The sequence below is a fragment of the Pleurodeles waltl genome, chromosome 2_2 (genome assembly GCF_031143425.1).
Source record: "Pleurodeles waltl isolate 20211129_DDA chromosome 2_2, aPleWal1.hap1.20221129, whole genome shotgun sequence".
NCBI classification, from domain to species: Eukaryota; Metazoa; Chordata; class Amphibia; order Caudata; family Salamandridae; genus Pleurodeles; species Pleurodeles waltl.
Window position 1 is genome coordinate 646,407,808 of NC_090439.1, and position 21,191 is coordinate 646,428,998.

At 43.6% G+C, this 21,191-nt stretch overlaps 1 protein-coding gene across 2 annotated transcripts in view; it reads right to left on the minus strand.

The window, feature by feature from the left end:
* LOC138282516 (kinesin-like protein KIF20A) overlaps positions 1–21,191 on the minus strand; it is a 531,681-nt gene that overhangs the window by 461,208 nt on the left and 49,282 nt on the right. For both annotated transcript variants that reach the window (XM_069220199.1, XM_069220198.1), the window contains exon 2: positions 8,644–8,727. In XM_069220199.1, coding sequence (XP_069076300.1) covers positions 8,644–8,727 — 84 coding nt within the window. The remainder of the gene's footprint in view (positions 1–8,643; positions 8,728–21,191) is intronic.

Here is a 21,191-nt window from a genome sequence, read left to right on the forward strand (position 1 = left end):
CATTCCCCATCAGTATGTGAAGTTCCCAGGTCCCCATCCCACATAGCTCTTGTCCCATTTATGTTTATCTGCCTATCCCTTTTTAGAGTCTTGTAGATGTGGGAGAGTAGACCATTGTCGCAACCCGTGTCAATAAGAGCTGTCACGAGGTGGGATTCAGTAGGCTCTGCATAAAAATTCTAATGGAACTAATTTCATATTAGCCTGTGTTTCCTAGCAGTGCATGTAAACACATTTTGGGACAACAATGCAAATGAATAACGGTTTTCATGAGAGAGGGTGAGGGAGGTACTAGCCCAGATGAGAACTATTTGAAATGAAGTACAGACTGAGAAATAATTCCAGTGATATTGTAGACAGCCAGTTTGGTCTTTTGCCTGGCACTAGGTCCCATCTGTGGTGTGACTTTTGCCTCGGTCTTTAAGAACTTGTGCTCTCATCCTTTAAAGGGTGCTGCTGGAGGTTCTGCAATGCTGTTGCTCTGGGTTTTGGTAACAAGTGTCTTTGAAGTAGGGGCGTGAACTAGGCATTGTTAAAATGCTTCTGTTGTGTCCTCACCAGACCTGGTATGGTGCTGGGCTGCAGCTTGGCGCAGGGTTTCGAGAGCTAACAATAAAGTACACACATGTGGCACTTTTTAGGGTACGGGGCATGCCTCATTGGCCCCACCCATGTATTTTACTTCCTGGGGTCAGGTGACCCTTTGGGCAAAACCACGTTTTTTTGCATACACTGTGGTGTGGGTGGGGGCGTTGGAAATCGAAATATCCCCCTCTGGCTTAACCAATACTACACTTCTCCCCACCTTAGATAGAAAGAAAGTCTCTGTAAGCAAGCCTATCATTCAAAAATGTTTGGCATTTTTCGGTTGCAAAAACATTTGGATCAATATCAAAACATTTGTATTACACCATTTAAAGGATATAGACTTTCACCGGCTGGAGTTTTCGGCCTGCAGTGGTCATCAAACTACCATTACATAGTTCTGGAACATCTATGGCTGGCGGGCCTGGACTGCGGAGTGTCTGCCGGGACTTACAGCTGCGTACTCACAGTTCAATGATCTGGTGTCTTCAGGGGCACTATGTAGAGTCTGGACCGAAAACAACAGTCTGGGTTTGCTCAGGCACCTGTAGGGCAAAGCGAGTGGCACATCAGCTCCTTCCAAATGATCATAGTCTGGATAATGTGAATCAGCCGGAGGTAGTCCACTTCCCCACACATCCTGTCGTCTGTCAGGGTGGCACAGCATTGTTTAAACTATGAAGCATTACGGGTGACTGTTTCCTCGCTTCTTCCAGCAATCAGTATGGTTCCTTGAACATGGGTGATGCATCACTGCCGGGGTTTGAGCGAGAGTCAGAATTTTCTTCCAGGGTGACTGTCTTTTATGAGCACCTGCTCCCCTGTTTGGAGGGTGGTAGGGTTGGCACTCTGGCATTTTGAAATATTTTGATTCTGAGCACACCTCGGAGAGAGAGCTTGATTGCCCAGTTGGTGTGCCTCTGCCTATATGAGGTGGTGCTGGTTGGCGTCTTTAGCTCACCGCTTGAAACAGAGCAGGCTGGGGGATAGACATAGGTTGGTGAGGGGGCAGTCAGGCAATAGTCTTTCAGGAAAGCATATTTTGTTTCTCCACACAGTTTTGTTCTGCCTGTGCAATACAAATTGTCTTGATAATAGTCCTCATGAAACTTTTCACTTCCCCATTTGTCTGGGGCCATCAATGGGTAGTTTTGCAATGTTTGGTTCCTTGATACATGAGGTGGCTGGCAAATTCTTGCTCATGGTCTGTTCTTTGATAAGGCTGTGGGTGGCCATGATCTTTTCTTGCTTGGTACTACGCCTTCGGATGAGGTTGATCCAAACCACCTCCACTTCTGGGTATTTGCAATGGTCATCAATGAGCAGGTGATGACCATCGAGGAGGCTTTTGAAGTCCAATATTGCATGGTGCATGGGCATATCGGGGATAATTTCTGTGATGAGTGGAGGAGGGTCGGGCCCGCCTGTCAGTGTTAGAGACTGTACTGCCTGACAGTTTTCCAATTGGTCATCCAGGCCTTGGAAACACACCATGGGGTGGAGCCAATTCTTTGTCTTTACTATCCGCTGGTGGGATCCATGCACAAGGTCAGTGACTGGTTGTGTTAGGCTAGACAGTATGCGACTAATGTGAGATGTAGACAAGTGGCTGCGCCAAATGCATATATCTTCGTGGTTGTGGGGTGAAGTATCGGCAGCGTGGGTAGAGCTTGGTGCATTGTTAGCAGCATTATGTTAAAGGATGCTCAGGTATCGATGAGGGCCATGAGGGTGTAGCCTTCAATGGTGAATCAGCAGCAGGGTGCTGTGTGAGTGCTGCTTTGGGTTGGCTCCACAGAATGGATCCCATGTACCATACCTTCTGAAGGGTCATAGTCAGTATTGTCCTCCTCCTGCAGCATGACGTCGACTTGGTTGGCTGGCTTCATGTTGGGTCCTTTAGGAATGGGGGTTAAGCACATCCTCCTTTTTGTTGGACAGTGCCCTGTGGAAGAGGCACCACTTGGGAGATATTTCTGGTAAGCGCCTGGGTGACCCGATAGACGGGGTCAGTCTTTATGGTACATTGGAGTGCTGTTTCCATATGAGCTGCTCTGGATTTCCAGAGCTCCTTGAACCTGCCCAGTGTGAGGATGTCTGCCATAGTCATTCGGGGAACCTGAAGAATGTGTTCCCAAAGTTCGGCCGATGAGCACCCCCAGATGAACTGTGCTCTGATTTCGTCCTGGTCATCTGGGAAGTTCAGGTGCTTGTAAGTTCTCGTAGCCAGGTGTGGACTCATCTACGGACTCTTTCAGGGCATCCTGAGCTTGGCGGATTAGAAATTGCTTGTAACGTGGTTAGTGAGTGGCTAGAAGTGTGCAGTGAGCACTGCTTTGAGGGCGGACGGTGGGCCTGCTTCCACTACTGTCTTGCTGAGTTTGTGTACGGTTTTGCCACCTACCTGTAAAAGCACTGGGCGTCTCATGTCTGCCTCTAATTTCACCGCTGCAAAGTATGCCTCAAGGCATTCTATCCAAGACTTCCAATTGGCTGCTTGGGATGAGAGGGAGTTGGTAACAATGAACCATTTGAGGGCCAGGACTGACATCTTAGAGGCACATTGGTACTATCCAAAACACGTTTTTGCCAACAAACAGCCAAAAGCTATCTATAGATAAGACCTAAAATTAGGCTGACAGGAAACCGTGGAGTTGTAAACTTCAGAGAAGTCAGAAGGCTTGAAATGGTTTATTTTATCTACTGCATCCACATCAGGGGAATATAAAGCCTTGCACCAAGGTACCCACCAATGGGCAGCAGTACCCTCCAAAAGGAAGATAATAGGTCTTACAAATGAAAGCATTAGTATTTCGTAAAGGGGCAAGGGATTATTTCCTGCCACTTTACAGGCGGGAAATGAAGAGATAGACACAGGAGGAGAGTGCTAATAGTGAGTCAGGGTGAATGCAGGATTTAATATGCCTGAAATCAACATAAGGCATTTAACTCAGGACTTCCAAGATGGTTGCCGATTATGGTCAGTAGAAGAGGATATCCAAATTCAGTAACTTCCTCTAGATGTAAAGTTAAGGAAGGCTGTCTGGTTAAAAACATGCATGCAGTGCACAGTTTCAGGCCCTAGTGCAATAGAAGCACTAAGGAAAACTGGGCTCTTAAGAGAAACACAGAAGTCAGGAGGAAAAACTTTTATTGAAGACAAAGGATACTATAGAAGAGGGGCAGGTCCTCCCAAAGCTGAAGAAGAGTGAACGGCACTTAAGGGGTGTAGATGATGCCAGGCCACAGTGAGCACTTACAGAGCATACCTTTAAACTTCCTAAACTAGCATTGGCAAATCCAATAGATCTCCTCTGTTTAACCTATTAGCTTTAGGGACAGCTTTTAGCAATGCTCTACAGCATCCTCGAGCCTGTACAGCATGAGTAAAGAATGAAAATGCTACGACACAGCCACCTGCATCAACTTTTGGATTTTCTTTGTGGGATCAATAACTATAAAAAAACATACAAAAGCATTTATTTTTTTAAAGAAACGAGGACAGCAAAATGGGGAGGTGGGAGCAATGCAGGGTATGGGATCAAAGCAACATGGATGGCTCACATGAGAGGTGGAGAAAAGCAAGCAGGAAAGAAAGTACCATGGAGCACAGGCTAGCAGAAAAGCAAATGGGCAAGAGAGCGCAATGTTGAGCTTAGAGAGAAAGAGGAACCAGGACAAGAAGCAACACCAGAAAGAAACACGCAAGCAAATCACAGAGGGGGCAGGAGAGAAGCACATGGATGAGATCGCAACACAGCATGGGGGGAAGAAGCACACTTAAGAGACAGCTAGAAATCAAGGAAAATACAAAAGTATTTCTTAAAACTGAGCAGTGGAAGAACTACAATTGGCAATGCTCCAGTGGAGGGACAGACGAGATGGACAAGACAAGCCATCCAATAATGTAACAGACAAATGGGTGGCAGTAAAGTCATGGTAAGCAATGGGAAGACTGTAAACCCCCTCTAGGTTTATGGTAAATCTACAATTTGTCTTTCACAATCGGACAGCGGCGCGGTGTGGTAGGCTCGACCTAAAAATGGTAGTGAAGTAAGGTATTTAAGAATTAAATAAATACTCTTTTTGAGGGTTATAGAGATTTGCAAAGCAGGTGATCCCATTAAAGTCTATAAGGGTATTCACAAAGGCAAACTTACACATAAGTAAATCTAAAGATGTAAGTTTACCTTTACATTCTTTACTACTTTTGGCTAGAGACTATGTACTACTTTTGACTACCAACCATTTGTGAAAGCAAAGCTACTCAATAGTATAGACTGGCATGACCCCACTCCCTGAACTCAGGGGGTTGAACTTAGTTTGCAAGTGTAAAGTTGCCACTTGTAACTATTCACACGTGGGTGGGGGGTATCCTCCATCGGGCTGCTAATCTCCCTATGTAAAATATGGGGAACATTTTATTAAACTTAAAAAGATAAATTAGTATCCAACAGTAAAAAGGGCTTTCACTTATGCATTTTTTTAATATTAAAAAAAAATAGTGTTTAATTAAGTATTTACTTTTAAATATTAACAATTTTTCTTAAGATTTAAATAAAAGAAAATTCCATCTCAAGTATAAAATTCGTTTTATGCAGTAAAACAATTAACGTTAGGTATAGAATTTATTTAAAATAATTAAATATTTCTTTTTTTTAAAGTTACATTAGGGGTTAAATTTCAAACAAGGTTTCAAACGACAATTAATAAGAAAGTGACATTCAAGTTTTATTTATAAATACTTCAAAATTAAATGCATTTATAATGTTAAAATAAGTTAATTTAACATTAGTTGTTTTGGGCTTTTAGCTTAAGTTCTTACCGCTGTTATTTTCTATAGGACAGTGTTGTAGTACCAGTGGTTGGTGGTGCTGGAATTACTCCAGTTGTTAGCTGTATTATATGTACAAATGATTTTGGTCTTTATGGCTGTAGTAACTACATAAGTGCCATTTGTGAACAGCAATGGAATTATTATTTGGATGCATGTCCCTTCCTAAATCCCCTTTTTAGCCCTTTATCAATCCCTCCTTATTGCTTTCTAAACCCCTTCCATTTATTTGTAAACATTCCCCATTTTCCAGCCACTCCCTATGTCCCTCCCTCATTTCCTACTAAATCATATATCTACATGCATGGAGATCTCAGCAGTCAGGACAGAGATCTCCGCACATAAACGAAAATAGAAGAGGCCGAGACATAGAACTAAGCATCAAGATTAGTGAGTAGCATTTTATAGTAAATTAGTAGTACTATCTTAGTACTGTTTTGGTCAGAGTTTGTGAATAGGATCCTATGAAAGCACTTTGATTGTCAGCTGGGTGAATAGAAGTGAAAAGAGGAAGACACCCACCAATTGTGGGCAATTTGAGCGATATAACAGAGGCAGCTAGTACTTCTATTCGGCAATGCTGAGGGCCAATCCAGACTTCAGAAGGTGGTGATGCACTGCCACAAACAGCAAAACCCCAGCACTAGGGAGATCAGGTTTTGACAACTAAAAACAAAGGACATTCCATAAACACAGATGTAGGACTGCTATTTTATATCCATCAGGGAGCACAGAATGACTATTGACAGCACTCCTCAACACAGAACCTCTCTGCCATATTGGCTGTGTGTTAAGTATCTATGTTAAATAAATTGCATTCTGTGTTAACTAATCATACACCAGAGCACATGACAACTTGCATTCCTCTATGTTCGTTATCTGAAACCCAGGGCATATGTTAATTTTATTGAAAACTGTCTGGGAAAAAGAGTGAAACTTAGAACTGTCCTGGCTAATCTAGAAAGGCTGGCCATCCCTACCTAACACATCAAGCATCAAGGAGAGGGCAGCTCTCCAAAAGCAGGAGCTCAGGCCCAGGGATGACCGAGCCCACAATGCTATTAAACAGGAATGTTAGTGAAGACCAGCAGCACAGAGTCAAGTGATTCCTAAGTTGGGGGAAAGCTGCATTGCCACAAGCTCCTCTCCACACGGTATAGACAGCTGCTTATATGGTCTTCCCAGGTAGGTAATTTAGCATGCAACAGGTGCCCTAAAGTGGGAGAATGATCTCCTTAGTTTCCGCCAGCACAAAGCAAGGAAAGTAAAAAAAAAAAAAGAAACTGGTGTAGGGCTTATGTTGGGTTACATGAATAAGGTTGAAGATGTGGAAGCCAGAGGCAAGGCCGATCAAACAAACACTGATGTAAAAACCTTGGGATTAAATAGGACCCTTGGAGATTATCTGCTTTCAGTAATGATAAAATACACCAGCCTTTTACAAAGAAAGGGGATGTGCTAGCCCCGGGGCAAGTGAGGCCTAAGTAGCAAAGGAGCCTGGGGTGGAATTGGGCCCAGAAGGCACTAAAGGAAAAAGCAGGGCAAGGATCCTGTGGGAGATGAGTTAAATTCATTTTCTTCTTTTTAAGTCACTGGTCCTTGATTCTCTCTGATTTTGTATCTTTTGGACCGCACGGACGTAGCTGCGGAGATTCGGAATTCTCTTGCCATTATGTATTTTCAGTTCATACACAGATAGCTTGCTTAGGCCCACTACAGCTCCTGGTCAAGGCTCAGTCAATGCCACTAAGTGTGTCTCTTCTCAGGTCTCTTTGCCCAATACATCCTTCACTGACAATCTTATCTCCTTGATCTAATCATGGAATCATTCAGAGTTAACCCCACTACCTCCGTATTCAGAATACTTTAGATTATCTCCTTCAGATCACTTGTGTCTGTGGGAAACATTGCTCCCACAATCTATACAAACCTGTCTTACTACTACAACACTCGTTAGCTGGGAAACTGAAGAAACTGCACATTCATCCTGGCTTTTACAATACTGGAACTCTATTTTAAACACTTTCGCAGATCTTGTGATTCGTCAGACTAACTTCAGGTTTATTTTTTTGCAATATTCCCTTTAACTTCTATCAAAGTGATGTGCACAGAAGCCATCTGCATACTTAATCCTCTGCATTACCTTCTTCAAACTGGTCACCGTCACTAATAACCTGGACTTCCCTGTTACAGCAGGACTACCAGAATCAACGTCCTCTTGACTATCCTTGTGCACCCCCACCAGTTAGATGATCTTGAGGTGGAGTAAGAAAATCCTGTATCTCCTTTGCATTTTTTGTCTACTTCCTTAAGGTGAAATCAAAAAAAAAAAAAAAAAAAGAGACGGTCAGAATCACTGCTTTGCTGAGGAATGGCGCAGCTAATTTGGGCCGCAAATGTCACTAACCAAATGCATCATATACAACTCCCATTAAGTGGCTGTCATTGTTCATTCTCCGAGGGATGATTTGTCCCAATGCAGCCAGGGGGGCCTGCTCCTAATAGCCCTAGCATGAAACTCCCCCCCCCACCTCTCGGGTGCCACTGCCTTGTCAAAACATCAAGGCCCTCGCACCAGTCCCAGTCCCATGCACAAGGACCCCATGTTATACCTCCAGTCCCCTTACCAGATCACTCGATATTGAAGAGAAGAATGGAGTGGCATCTAGGAACTAAAATTAGAAAATGTAGAAAAACAGACTGACATTTCAAGTGGACCTGCCCAGGAGGATTTTGAGAGGCTCAAACCCTCAGGAAGTTTTTTAGGCCATCCTGTGCCTCCAAAAAGCAAAAATCCCCAGGAAGGCTTCTGCTTTTGCCCCTGGGTATATAAAATTCGCCAATCCCCCTTATGTTCACGGTGCGTAACACACTGTAATTGAGGTAAACTGAAGCTCACAGAGATGGGAAATGCCCATCTCATCTCTGTAAAGTATGATAAGGCAATTGTTGTTTTAACTGTGCAGGTAATATCGAAAGTAATAAATGCTATTTTCATTCAAAAGCAGAACCGAATGGTTTTAATGGAAATACGAATGCATGCACATATATCAAAATAGGCAGTTTTAATTTCAACACATTTTCCATCAACAAAAGTCCTTTCTGCCTTCCCCAGGAAATGCTCCGTGTGAGGTAATATTATAAACTTGAACATTTCATTTTAGTATGCAGCTAAAATTGAAGTTCACACTAAAAAAAAAAAAACTAAAAAAAACACAACTTACCTGAGATTCATTATTTGCAATTTCGTTCTTTGAAAACGGCCTCACTCTCAAATACACCTTAAGTGGCTGACTTATTTGTTCGTTCTGCATTAAAAAAAGAGAAAGAACCTTAATTTAGAATTAATAAAGTAAAAAGAATTAAATCTCGATTTGCAATAATTACCTTAAGGTCAAGGTCTGTGTTTCAGAGGTCTTCCTAATAAAACAAATTTAAGAACAGTAATTTATAGTTTCTAAAGCACTACTCCATACAAGGATGCTTATTATAACAGACTGAAATACTGGGTTAAATTAATCAGGTGTTGGGACGAAGAGTCCCTTTCAGGGTGAGGGGCTGTTCACATGCCTTGAGTTCCAGACTGCAAGCATCTGGTATTCTGTTTTGTAATCTCGCCCCAGCCTCACATTAATCAAGCGCAGTGGTCTTCAAAGTTTTTAAAGCCACGGCCATCAAGAAAAGAAAAATACATACCCCAACCCCCCCACTCCCGGCATTTTTCACAATTATTTTGTTAAACTGGCAATGTTTAAATGGGAAACATCCCCAACCACGACTCCAGAAAAACAAAAGTGGAACGCCGCCTATGTTAACCACGACTTCGTTGTTTTGTGCCTTAACCACGCATGTGCTGAACACACGTGTGGTTAAAGCACAGAAGAAGGGACTCTGCTTCGTCAGAGGAAGTGTTCAGGTAAGTGAGGCTGGGAGTAGATTAGGTTTTAGGGGGGGCACGGTAGTTTAAGGGGCTGGGGGTAGGGTTATTTTTAGTTTTTAGGGGTGTGGCGAGGGGGTCGGGGTAGTTTAGGTTTTAGGGGTATAGGGGATTGCAGTAGTTTTAGGGACAGGGTGAGGGGTGGGGGTGGGGTCGCTGTAGTTTTAGGTGCGGGGTGGGGTGCATGGTATTTTTTGTTTTTAGGGGCCGGGTAGTTTAGGTTTTAGGGGGGGTGCGCAGTAGTTTTAGAGGGCGGGTTATTTTTGTTTTTCAGGGTGGGGAGTTGGGATAGTTTTAGGGGCGGGGGTCGCTGTAGTTTTAGGGGTGGGGTGGGTAGGGTATTTATTGTTTTTCGGGACGGGGTGGGTGGGTTGGGGTAGTTCATGTTTCAGGGGGTGAGCAGGTTGCAGTAGTTTTGGGGGAGGGGTAACGGGGTACTTTAAGGTTGGGGGGGTGACATACTTTTGTTTTTAGGGTGGGGTGGCTTGCGACAACCACGCATGCCGTTTCCACACATGCCTTTACTAGGCATGCCTTTACAACTGAAAATTGTTATAAAGGCATGCTTGGTTGCTGCATGCCTGGTTCCATCATATAACCTGTTTAAATGTGTCTTAAACATATTAAAGTATTACAGTTAAGTTCGGTTACCCCTTTCAAAAATGTAATCAATACTTGATTGCCAAAACTACTATTCTGGTCTGCGAGGCCTCACTAAAGTGTAAATGTATCCACAGTGTGATTATCAGTAATAGTGGGGGTGAGGTATCAATGACAAATGAGGTATCAATGACAAATGAAAGTGATTAACTGACGATTATTTTTTCAACTTTAAACACTTATCAGCATGATGTTTCTTCAAGTCAAAGCCTAGCCCTGCTTCCCCCCACCCACCCCAGTTTGAAGACCTCTGATCTAGTGTGTCGGCAAAGTACTAGGCCGGTCCCTTGAAATGAGTGAGTTCCGGCACCCGTCTTGGACCACAAAGAGGTGTGCCAAGTTTGTCCTCATTTGCTGGAATGTGGACTACTGTCCTAGATATCGTTCTGGCATGTACAGAAGGTGTGGCAGCGTACAAGTTTTTTTAAAATCAGTTGTTGTGAGCAAACCTTTTTCTCTGTATCCCTGAATGGAAGCCTTCTGGCCCACTCAAAGTTCCTCGTCTCTGCGCTAACTCAGGTCCTAACGCAAACATCATAGTGCATGGTATGCATACTCATATGCATGTAGCCAGTGTGATACAATGACTGCATGCATGAGTGAGCCCCAGTAATAAAGGCTTGTGGGATCCATTTTGGAAGCCCCTAGGCTGTCCACGGGCACAGGATGGATGTGAGGTTCATTTCACAGACAGGATGTCATTCCTTAAGTTGGAGGGAGGAGACAAAGAGTTGGGGAAAGAGGAGACGGTCTCCCTTTAGAAATTCCATTCATTACAGCCTTTTGCTGCGAAAGGCTGCTGATTAGTCTTCTTGAACACTGCTATTTGTAAGATGGTGGGAATGAATTGTGGGACTGCAGTCTGTAATGCTCAGGGAACGAAGGGTCCCTTAGGTGCAGACAGCCTTTTATTGCTTTCCTGATCACTGTTCAGTGTGGTTGGTGATCGCCAGATGCAGAAAGCTCACATATTTTTGTCCCTGTTGCAGGTGCTTCAAACTGGTGATAACTCAGCTGTTGTGTAGAGTGATGGTACAAACAGCAGAGTCTGGAGAAAAGCCAGGAGAGGACACATGAAAGAACCACCCTAAAACTGGTTTTGACTGCTCACACAGAGAATCCACATTCCTTGTCTGCTTTCACTGTATAAAAGTGGGAGCTGCTGGCCCACTTGTGCCAGTTCCAAGTTCTCTTTGATCAATGAATGGAGTGCTCCTCAGAGTAATCGGAGAACAGCTGTGCAAGCAGAGCAGGTTTCTACCTCGTGGTCACCCCTCTAAAGGTGAGGGGACTTCACATGGAGTCAGACATGAAAGGAGTTACCCAATCTTGCTGGAGGTGGATTGTATGGGACGAGCTAAACATAGCTGATCCTGGATGAGAGGGTCTGTCCACTCACAGAGACTCAGGAGAATGATCTGCATGATCCCAGATCAGAGCATTGTCTCCCAATCTGAGTAGCCTGCACGAAGCACGGTCCTAAAGTTATACCTAAGCACAACATGCCACTGTGAAGTTCTGAAGTTGTTCTCAAGCGAAGTTGGTCACTATAACTGAATTTTAGCAGACAGCACCACCATCTAAACACTGTGACCAGAGGTGGGCTCATGCAGTCTTTGGAGTAGCATATCAAGGCTGCCCTGTGCTCTCTCTCTGGATCAACACTCAACTTACCTGAAGGCCAGAAGCAGGTTGTTAACCAGCGATAGACCTACATTGACCCCCTATGCCTGCACCAATGCAGACTGTGGGTTGCGGCATCGGTTGCTATTTTCTGTGAACTTGACCCAAAAGCTAGAACACTTGCAGCTGGCCTATCTCCTACCAGAAGAGGGAGGGAGAGTCAGCTGTATGCTGTGGGTGCATGCCGTTGACAGAACTTCAGTGAAGCTCCACAATGGTGACATAAGCAAACCGCTGGGCTTATTAAGAGTAACTGAGTGTTGGGAATGTCCCATGCTGGTCTACAGTCATCTTCCCTGCCCAGAGTGCCCAACTGAGAGTATGTGGCATCCCAGTGTCTGGATTTTTGGCCTCAGTCCATATTTTCACGCAAATGCCTAGGAATGATCTTGACATGAGACTGATTCATGACATGGACGGGTGCACCAAGAAAGCAGTCAGAAGTGACAATGGTCTACTGCCACGGGTTCATGCGTGTAGATCCTAGTGTGACCAGGTCATCTAAACTGGGTTGCAAGAGTGGGAGCATACTGGCCCCCTCGTATAAAATCTTGCAGATAACGACGAACACGGAATCATAGTGCCAGATTACTAAGCATATAGATGAATGTTGTGTGAGAAGCATATTTCACACTCTTGAGTGAATCAGTGACACAGGTCTGTGGATTCCATTTCAGAAAACCCTGGCCTATTTGTGTGCACAAGATGGAGGTGAGACTTATTTTCCGAACAGTGAAAGTGTATTGCTGCCATTCCTGACACTGAACATTCCAGACATTGAAGAGGGGAAAGACGAGACAAACTTCCTGTTAGAAATGCAATTAGATAATTTCTGATACAAAAGGCTGCTAAGTTGTCTTCTGGAGCTACTTGATGGATAGAGTCATGCATGAGCAAGAAGGTGGGGTTGGCGGGGGGAGAGGGAGCACGGCAAGCCAACTCAGCAGGAGGATCTGGCAGTTGGTGTGGACAGAAGAAGTTGATCCTGGTGCTGTGATCTTTCAAACAGAGATGTGTTACTACCATGCATTCTGTGGCCTGGACCCCGTCACAGAATTACTCAGAGTAATAGCAGCACTTCCGAAGAATGTCTAAGCAGCATCCTCCACCCATCCAATTGTCACAGTCTTGGCATTTGCCCAAGTGTGCTCACTGGTCTTCCAAACAAGAGATTGATCCTGCTGTGTGGCACTTGCTGAAAAACCAGTGACTGTGGCACCAATTAACTAGTCCCCGAGAGGTCCCTGTCATCCAGGAATAAGAATCATGCAAAACTGTCATGCTCAGATCATCGTACTCCACCCTCCTGTCTCAGTAGCTAGCCTAGCACTGTACCAGTGTGTGCCGAATGGACTATGCTGCTCTGAAGGACAAAGCTGTTGCCACATGCCACGTTGTGCCAAAGCACAGATTGGCTAGCTTTGCGTGTCTGATGACCACCATCAGAGGCCAGCCCATCCCACTGCTGTGTTCAGGATCCTACTGGGCGGTCTGCACCAGTCCGACCAGAGTGGTTCTGTTTAGTGACCCAACAACAGCCCAGTACAAAATCAATAAGCCAGACTGAGTGGAAGGCCCACTGCAGCTCGCTGCTGCTCAAAATAATGGGTTAGAAATTATTTGGCTGTCCCATCCAGAGAGGATTATTAAATGCTAACTGAGGGTAGGGGGGAAGGAAGGCACTGCCCCCACTAACTATTATTGTACCAGGCCCTAGACTCTAGGAGAAGGTCCGAGTGAGGAGAAGGGGACAAACTTGAAGCATAGTGGACTTTTACTCGCAGGTATAACATTTTGTGTAATGTGCCGTACTACAAAATCAAGTACTTTTTACTTCTAAAGACAAGCACTGAACTCGACAATTACATTATTGTGCTGCTGAGTGATCTCTGAGCCTGCTACATTTACGAACTAACTTTCCAGAGAAGCCTGTGACCGCTTGTCATCATTAACACTCAGAACAACTGTTGAAGGGGAGTTGTACTTGGCCCAGTTTACTTCTACTCTCCTTGGGTCATCCTCATATGGATCTGCAAACAACCCCAACCTCCACAGCTGTGACCTAATAGCCCCTGCCTGCCCGGTGGCCTCCCGAATGGGGTCTGACACTGAGCACACACACTCAGTGGGGGGCAGCACTGCACCTGTGCTGTTGCATTCACCTGTCCAAAGACAAACTCAACCTCTGGAAATTCTCATATCCTTGTAGTATTATATTTTCTGTGCATATTAAAGTACTTGGGTTGGACATTCTAATTCTTGTGCTGCAGGAAGTGAAGCACCCCTGCACAACCTCCCTGAGGAGGCTGAGACTGCTGACCATCATCTCCATTGACAGTCAAGTGCCGAAGAGATTTCCTTTGGCCAGTTTCTACAGCCATAGTATGACAGACCCAGGGTCATCAATTGCAAATGACCCCAGCCCCCTTCGCTGAGGCCCAGTATCCCCAGCTTGTTTCTTTAAAACATGTACCTTTATAGTATTTTAAGAAAATAAAAAAAAGACTTAAGTGAAACCTTACTCAAACACAGAGACCATCTTAAAGCAAACCCAAAGAAGCTTGACACTAGACCACGGACTCCTGTAAAATCCAATTATGGATGCTGAGCAATAGTCATTAACTTAATTTTTAAAAACAAAGATTCTGATAAGCAAAGACTGGAAGAAACACTAGAATGATGATCTGTCCTGGAAACTTACATGTAACACAGACATGGTGGCATAAGGGAGAAACTTTGGAAAGGTCATAAACGTTAACCTAGTGCTTGATTTGTTAAAATAAAATAGCACATCAAGGGAAACAAACTTTTTCTTTGGAACCCACCACCTGTGCTGACCAATGTGGAGGTAACTGATTACAAGGAATGCCTAGCTGATATTCCCTCGCATGCCTCATTCTTCCACCCATCTACACTCCTGCCTCTTTCACACTCTTGCAAGTTATTTTCATCCCTGCTTTCACAATGTTTCCCTATCTTTTTCATACTCCCTCATGTGTTTCTGCCTCTCTTGCTCTAAGTTAAAGCTTGATAAAGGAAAATGGCACTGGTTCCATCTAATGACATTGAGCAGTCTTAGCGCTGACACATAAGAACCAAAGGCCCATGATGACCTAATCCATGGATGGAGTTTGGCGCTCAGGCACTTTGATAAGCCACACACAGTTTATGATCCCTCCATGCACAATTCAACCTAAATTGAGGAAAAAATGTCCCATTTTAATGTTTACCACTGGCAATGTTTGAATACTGTACAAGTGCAAATGCTTAATCTCTGGTGTTTTATTGTGAGAAAGTGTAATTGTTTAATTAACTATGCACATTGGTAATACAAATTAATGAAAAATAAATCCTAGTTTAAAAAAAATAACAAATAAAAAAATGGAGTGCTGGTGTCCACCACCGGCAACCACAGACCTTTCCCTGGACCCCCAAGCAAAAGTGCTCTCTACACAAAACATATCAAAGGAGAATTTACCCATCACTAGGCTTCCTATAGAAGGCCTAGAGTACCATGTCCCTCATCCTATCTCATGCTAACTAGGCAAACAGACAGCGTGTGTGCTCTGAAAATTTGACTACGCTCACCAGTAACCCCAAATGCTCCACTTCTAAAATATTGATTCTTTAAGACTCTGCATAAGTTTCAGGGACATCCATGACAAAGGACATTCATTCATCCACACACACTGGCAAAGATACTTATAAAAGAGAACCCTCCATGCAAGATGGGCGTCATATCTGATCATTTCTCCTTACAAAAGGAAATACATTATTGGGACCACCTCATGCCCCGCAGAATCTGCAAAACCTTGGTACCATTCCATTTGCCTTCAGTTGTTTTATTTCAGCTACTTAAATGTGGATGTTGCTTTTTTGCTGCCTGCCACAGTCTATTTGTAACGTGTTGGTAGGTTCAGGTTTGGCTTGTGTTTTGGATCTAGTCGTTTTTGTTCACTATAGATGGTGTACTTTCTCTGGCACTTTCTTGGGCCTCTTTCGTGGTCTTAAATAGTCTTTTTTGGCATCCATGGGACAAAAATGTTTCTTGGTAGCCCTTTCTTTTATTCTCGACTTTCACTCTCTTGGGTCAAGTCTTATGCATCACATTTGAGTGCACGGTCTTGGTGAGTCTCTGTGCTATTGGGTTTTCACTTACACTATGCATCTTTGTGGCATTAGGATGTTGCATTTTTACAATATGTATGTATTCTGATGTATATTCTCTGTACTTTGCAGCCTTGAAAATGTCACTTGTTGTGACAAAACACGTGCTGGCTATCAATGAGTTGTTTTATGAAGGATTGGTCTTCCTTGATTGAAACTGACAATACCAATGGAATGTATAAGAAGAATATGGCATTCATCAATTAAAGAGTCTGGAACACGTCACGTTTTCATTATGGATTGTACTATAGTGCAACTACATTGAAAGCTGTGGTTCCATCTTGATTATTGTTCTGTATGTACTGGATCAGTACATGGTTATGCCTTGGGGTAGAACCTTTTCTTTAAAAAAAAAAAAAAAAAAAAATTTTGGATAAACCATATTGTGTACCATGTATGTACTGCTTGACACCATATAGGATGTGTAGTCAATATACTACAACTACTCTGCTTGGTTTGGTATTGCATTATACCTCGAAAGGTGTTGGGGATAGGGAGTGGTGCAGTAGCAGTTCGAAGTTTGGAAGAGAGTGTAACAAGATGCGGGATCATCCCTGCAGCAGAACTATAACTGGCAAGAAGATGATAGAAGAACAAGATGTGCAGGGATGGAATGCATTAATCAGACAATGCACAGATACGATTTGGGCGCTCAGGGGCTAACAGTGAGGGGAATAGGCAGCTATAGGTATTGAGGGTGGTTTCAATAGGTGTCAATTTGGTGACAATTCACTGGATGACAAAGGAAGGGGGATGCATAGGGAGTTGGAAGGAGGAGGGGGGTCAAGGTTTGTTAGGGCAAGAGAAGTCAAAATCTGATACAGGAAACAAGAATAATACGGGGTACTGCAGAGTTGAGGACATACTGCCCTGCACTTACATTATGTGCCCTACAGCAAGCACCAAGGTGTTGTCTCTTTACACATAATCTGTATAAGGGCCCACAATTCAACTATATCCCAAGCCCCAGTCCCCCCGATTACTGACTGTTAGTGGGAATCGATTGCCGATAGTCCTCCTATAATAGCAGGAGTTGCTTAAGGAGGGATGCTCTGACAGAGAAGAGCTTGGCAAGCACTAGAGTTTCCCATCCTAGCCAGTCTTTGCATAGAAGGGTGTTTTGGGATGGAGGATTGTTTTGCACAGACCTATTTATCCCAGGACCCTGGGGTGAGTCAGAGACTGGTATTAACAGGATGTCAAAGTTTTAGTGCCCTATGCATGCACATACCGCCAATTTTTCAGGGCACCCTTCAGTCAAGCAAGCCAGTAAAGGCTATCCCTGAGTTTGTATTAGCCACGTAGAGGGGGGCAATGTGGATAAGTTCTGTTCCCATTTGCCACATGTCTTGCATGTCTATAAGACCATACTTCTCATGGTGCAACTGCCAGTGGCCAGGTTTCCCTTTGAGAGACTTGGGCAGGGCATTGTTGGCCTCTTGCGATAGGCCATGCTACCAGGTACCCACAGGCAATTCCCCTTAAAAAGAATGACTAACCCTGTGGTGGCCAGTACCCTAGGATGCTTTTTTCACTCAAAGTAAGTTCTATTGGTATAGATCAGTCTGAGAGCATAGCTAGCCAATCAGCATATCCACCTTACCATTCAGAAAGCACTTATTTGTGTACTGGTTACTAACAGCCAGGCTATCGCAGCTCTTCACCCCTGTTCCCTAGGGAGATCCTATTGTTATTTCTTTCCCCTAGGCAGAGCTGCGCAACAAAGCCTGATCATATGCAGTTCAAACAAAGACATATTGTATTAATGGATGAGAAAGTGTCAACTGCCCTGCAACATGTAGAAAGAACAACTAAAACTAAGACGTTAAAACAATTCCCAAAAGCTCCAAGTGGTGACTTTTATAACCATGCAGTGGAGCAAGCAGGAGACATAATATTAAGTGCTGATAGCCCACAGACAGAGTTTTTTTTTCAAGCGGGCCGAATGCAATCTCTTTCAGAGTTGCCACTTCACAGACCAACCTATGGAATGCTGCCATATAGATACCTCTATTATAGAGAGATACAGGATGAACCTCTAACAACTTAACAGTATTTTTAGCATGGTCTCACGTTGACATTTGAGGGATGCACTAGAATTCATTGTACTGAGAAGAAGCTGTGAGAACTAGATGAAGGACAACAATGTTGTTACTTAAATGTCCGGCATAGAGCACTGTCTGACCCGTGGCAAATTGATACCAGTCAACTTCCTAACTTAAAACCGCAGGTCATGTGAAGTCTCCAGGAGGGTGACCAACTCTTTTTTTGGAGGCTTTTCAAGATTTAAAAGGGCTATGGCCCCATCAAAAAGTCTATGGAGATATTTTTGTTGTTAGGTGGATGAATAACAGTCTAACTTCCACCAAATGTGGGTGACCTGACACATTATGTGTCGAGCATGTGGCCAAAAGGTATGCTCTTTATATCTTGATTGGCAATATGAAATTGAGCACAGGTGTAGCTTGTTGCATTACTTTAAGACTACAAACTCTACAGAACACCGACACAATGGCTGCATGTTGCCAGTGATGTCACCAATGATGTCATAAGTGATGTAATGTGTGAGGTCATAACTAGTGTATGATGTGTGCAAATGATAGCTCGCTAAAATATAACTGGTGAAGTTCAGAGTTTTTTTTTTTGAAGTTAGTTCTTAGCTCATTCAAAATGGATACAAATATATCAAACTGTAGCTGCTGCTCTTTGAAGGACTAGAGTAACTGACATAACAGTTCCTAATTTTTGGTATGGAAATATTATCCCAGCATTCAAATCCCTGTAAATTGTGAACCTGCCCCAGCATGGTTCCCACCCATAAATGGGTTTCTCGTGAGCTTACCCCATTATCAAATGGCTAGGACAAGATTTGCGCCATAACCTTTGTACCTTGGTGGTACAATGGATACGTCTCACTCATCAACCACCTTTCAGTTGCGAAAAGGGAAACTAATCTTGAAACCAATCATTTATCATGGTTAGATGACAGGCACAACAGTAATGTATAATGTCAGCAATGACTAGGCCTCTGTCAAATGGGAAATTAATGTGTTTATTCTTCGCATTTCTAGAAGAACCACCATTTCATAGGAACTTTTTCAAGGATCAATACAGAGATTATGCAGAAGTGAATATGAAACTGGTACAGGGGTGTTAGGAGGGAGACTATCCTGACAATGGCATTCAACCCAATCAGCAACATCAGAAGCAGAGACCAAAATACCAGATTGTTTCACTGTCTGTCTAGCAATTGAACCACAGTGTTCTGCCAGCATTGGGTGTCATCTACTGCAATACAGACATCCCATTATGGAAAGCCTTCAGTTGTTATTTTGATACCATAAGCCCATTTCAGAGCCATTATCCCAGTATCTGTTAAGCAGATTGCAGAAATGGACAGATTAACCTTAAGGCCCAAGAATTAACACATTTATCCCACATTCATAGGGTATGATGTCCCAGTCTGTTGGGGTGGCTTAGGAAGATTAGTATGTCATCTGCATAGAGTGAAACAGCTTTCTCTATTCCTGGTGACCACACAAGCCCAGGCATTTGAAAACCTATCCTAAACCATTCTGCCAGAGGCTCAGTGGCCTGGGCAAATAGAGGGACGCACAGGGCAAAGTTGCCCAGTGCACCTATCTATAGGGGAGCGATCAACACGCACATCGTGGACTCGGGCCTTCTTCGCCTGTAAGTCTGTGTAGAGGACAAGTTTGTTCAAAGTAACTTTTGAGTGTACATTGATTTTCCCCCAAGGACTGTAAATATGTAGTCTCATTTGACTAGGTCAAAAACTCTCAGAGCGAACCATAAAGAGAGAGCACAATGGCCATCTAGGCCACCTGGCAGAAGAAGGTCATTGGACAGGCACCAGATGGTGTATCTACTGATCTTTGAGACATAGAACCACTTTAATCAGGATGCAGCAGGAAACTTATGGCTGATTCACTGAGTGAGGAATTGCGCTATGATCTTGGTCTCTGTTTTTCCAAGGCAGATTGGATCATATGAAGTGCACAATTCTGGGAGCCCAGAAGCCATAGGAACTACTGTAATTTCAGATTTGTACAAGTAACCACAAACAACCATCCGGTCAGACATTCTTTGAGAATAGCCTGAAAAGTGACTAGGGTTTTCTGCAAAATGTGCTTGAAAGACTCAACCATAAACCTGTTTGGGCCTGGGCTTTTCCGTCATTATACTAGAATAGGTTTGTCTGAAATTTCCTGCTACAAGAAATATCACATGGGGAAGGTCTGTAACAAATTTGCTTATTGCAACAAGAGTAAATACTTGGCCCACATATCTGTTCAGTCGATCTTGTTGACATAGCTGGTATAGCAATTTCCTAACCTTATTTTCTAGTGGTGTATTCAGCTCTGCATACCAAGCAAGGTGATCATGGCTTCAACCAGAAGAGTCTGTTTTAGTACAGTTTTAATGCTCTGATATGCCAAGGCAAGCCTGGCACAAGTACGGTACTGAATTGCTAGTTCTGGGAGGAGGCCTTCAGTCTCAACACTTTCTGTTGGCTCTATGTGTGCCCTCCATTTCAGATCATAGACTTGCCTCTAGTGGAAGCCTTCCAACCGTGTAAGAGGTGATTTCAGTGTGCCATGGATCATCACAAAGTACAGGAAACACTCCTTCTCAACATATGCCTTAAAATCAAAAGTTGGTTAACCACCTTTTTTCTGAGCCACTAATTTCCTCACCCCTACACTTTGCCTGTCACCCCCAAACAAATCCCCTTTGACCTCACCCCGGTGCTCTCCCTTCACCCCCAACCAATGTCCCCATCCCCTCCAGGACAGGCTGTCGTTTGATTTTGTCCAGCAGACCACTTACACTCCAAGTTCAAAATCGGAGGATAAAGGGTGCGGCTATGCGAATGTCCATAAACATTGTGAGGTATGTATATGAAGAATAAATGAACCAAGACTGTGCCAATTTCCAAATTAGAACAAGCTGATATAGCTTAAATAACTCCTATTAACATTTAATTCTCCCACCTCCTTCCCACCCTCCAATTCAGAACACCAAGTATCTGTCGATTAATAGTGGAGTGTTGCTGGTTTAGGGACACATCACATTGCCCATAGTTGGGACGCTAGGTTAGAGATACTAACAGCAGACTGTATGGATGAATCGTCCATGACTCCCCCATTTTGTATTACGCAGTTAAGAGTATTTTTTATAACATGATGCACATACCCTACTGATGTAACTAAACTTCAACAGACAGACCAATATGCTCACGAGCCTTCCTTATTATGAAAGGTTAACCTGTTAACTTGTACACCTCTAGACCTATAAAGATAA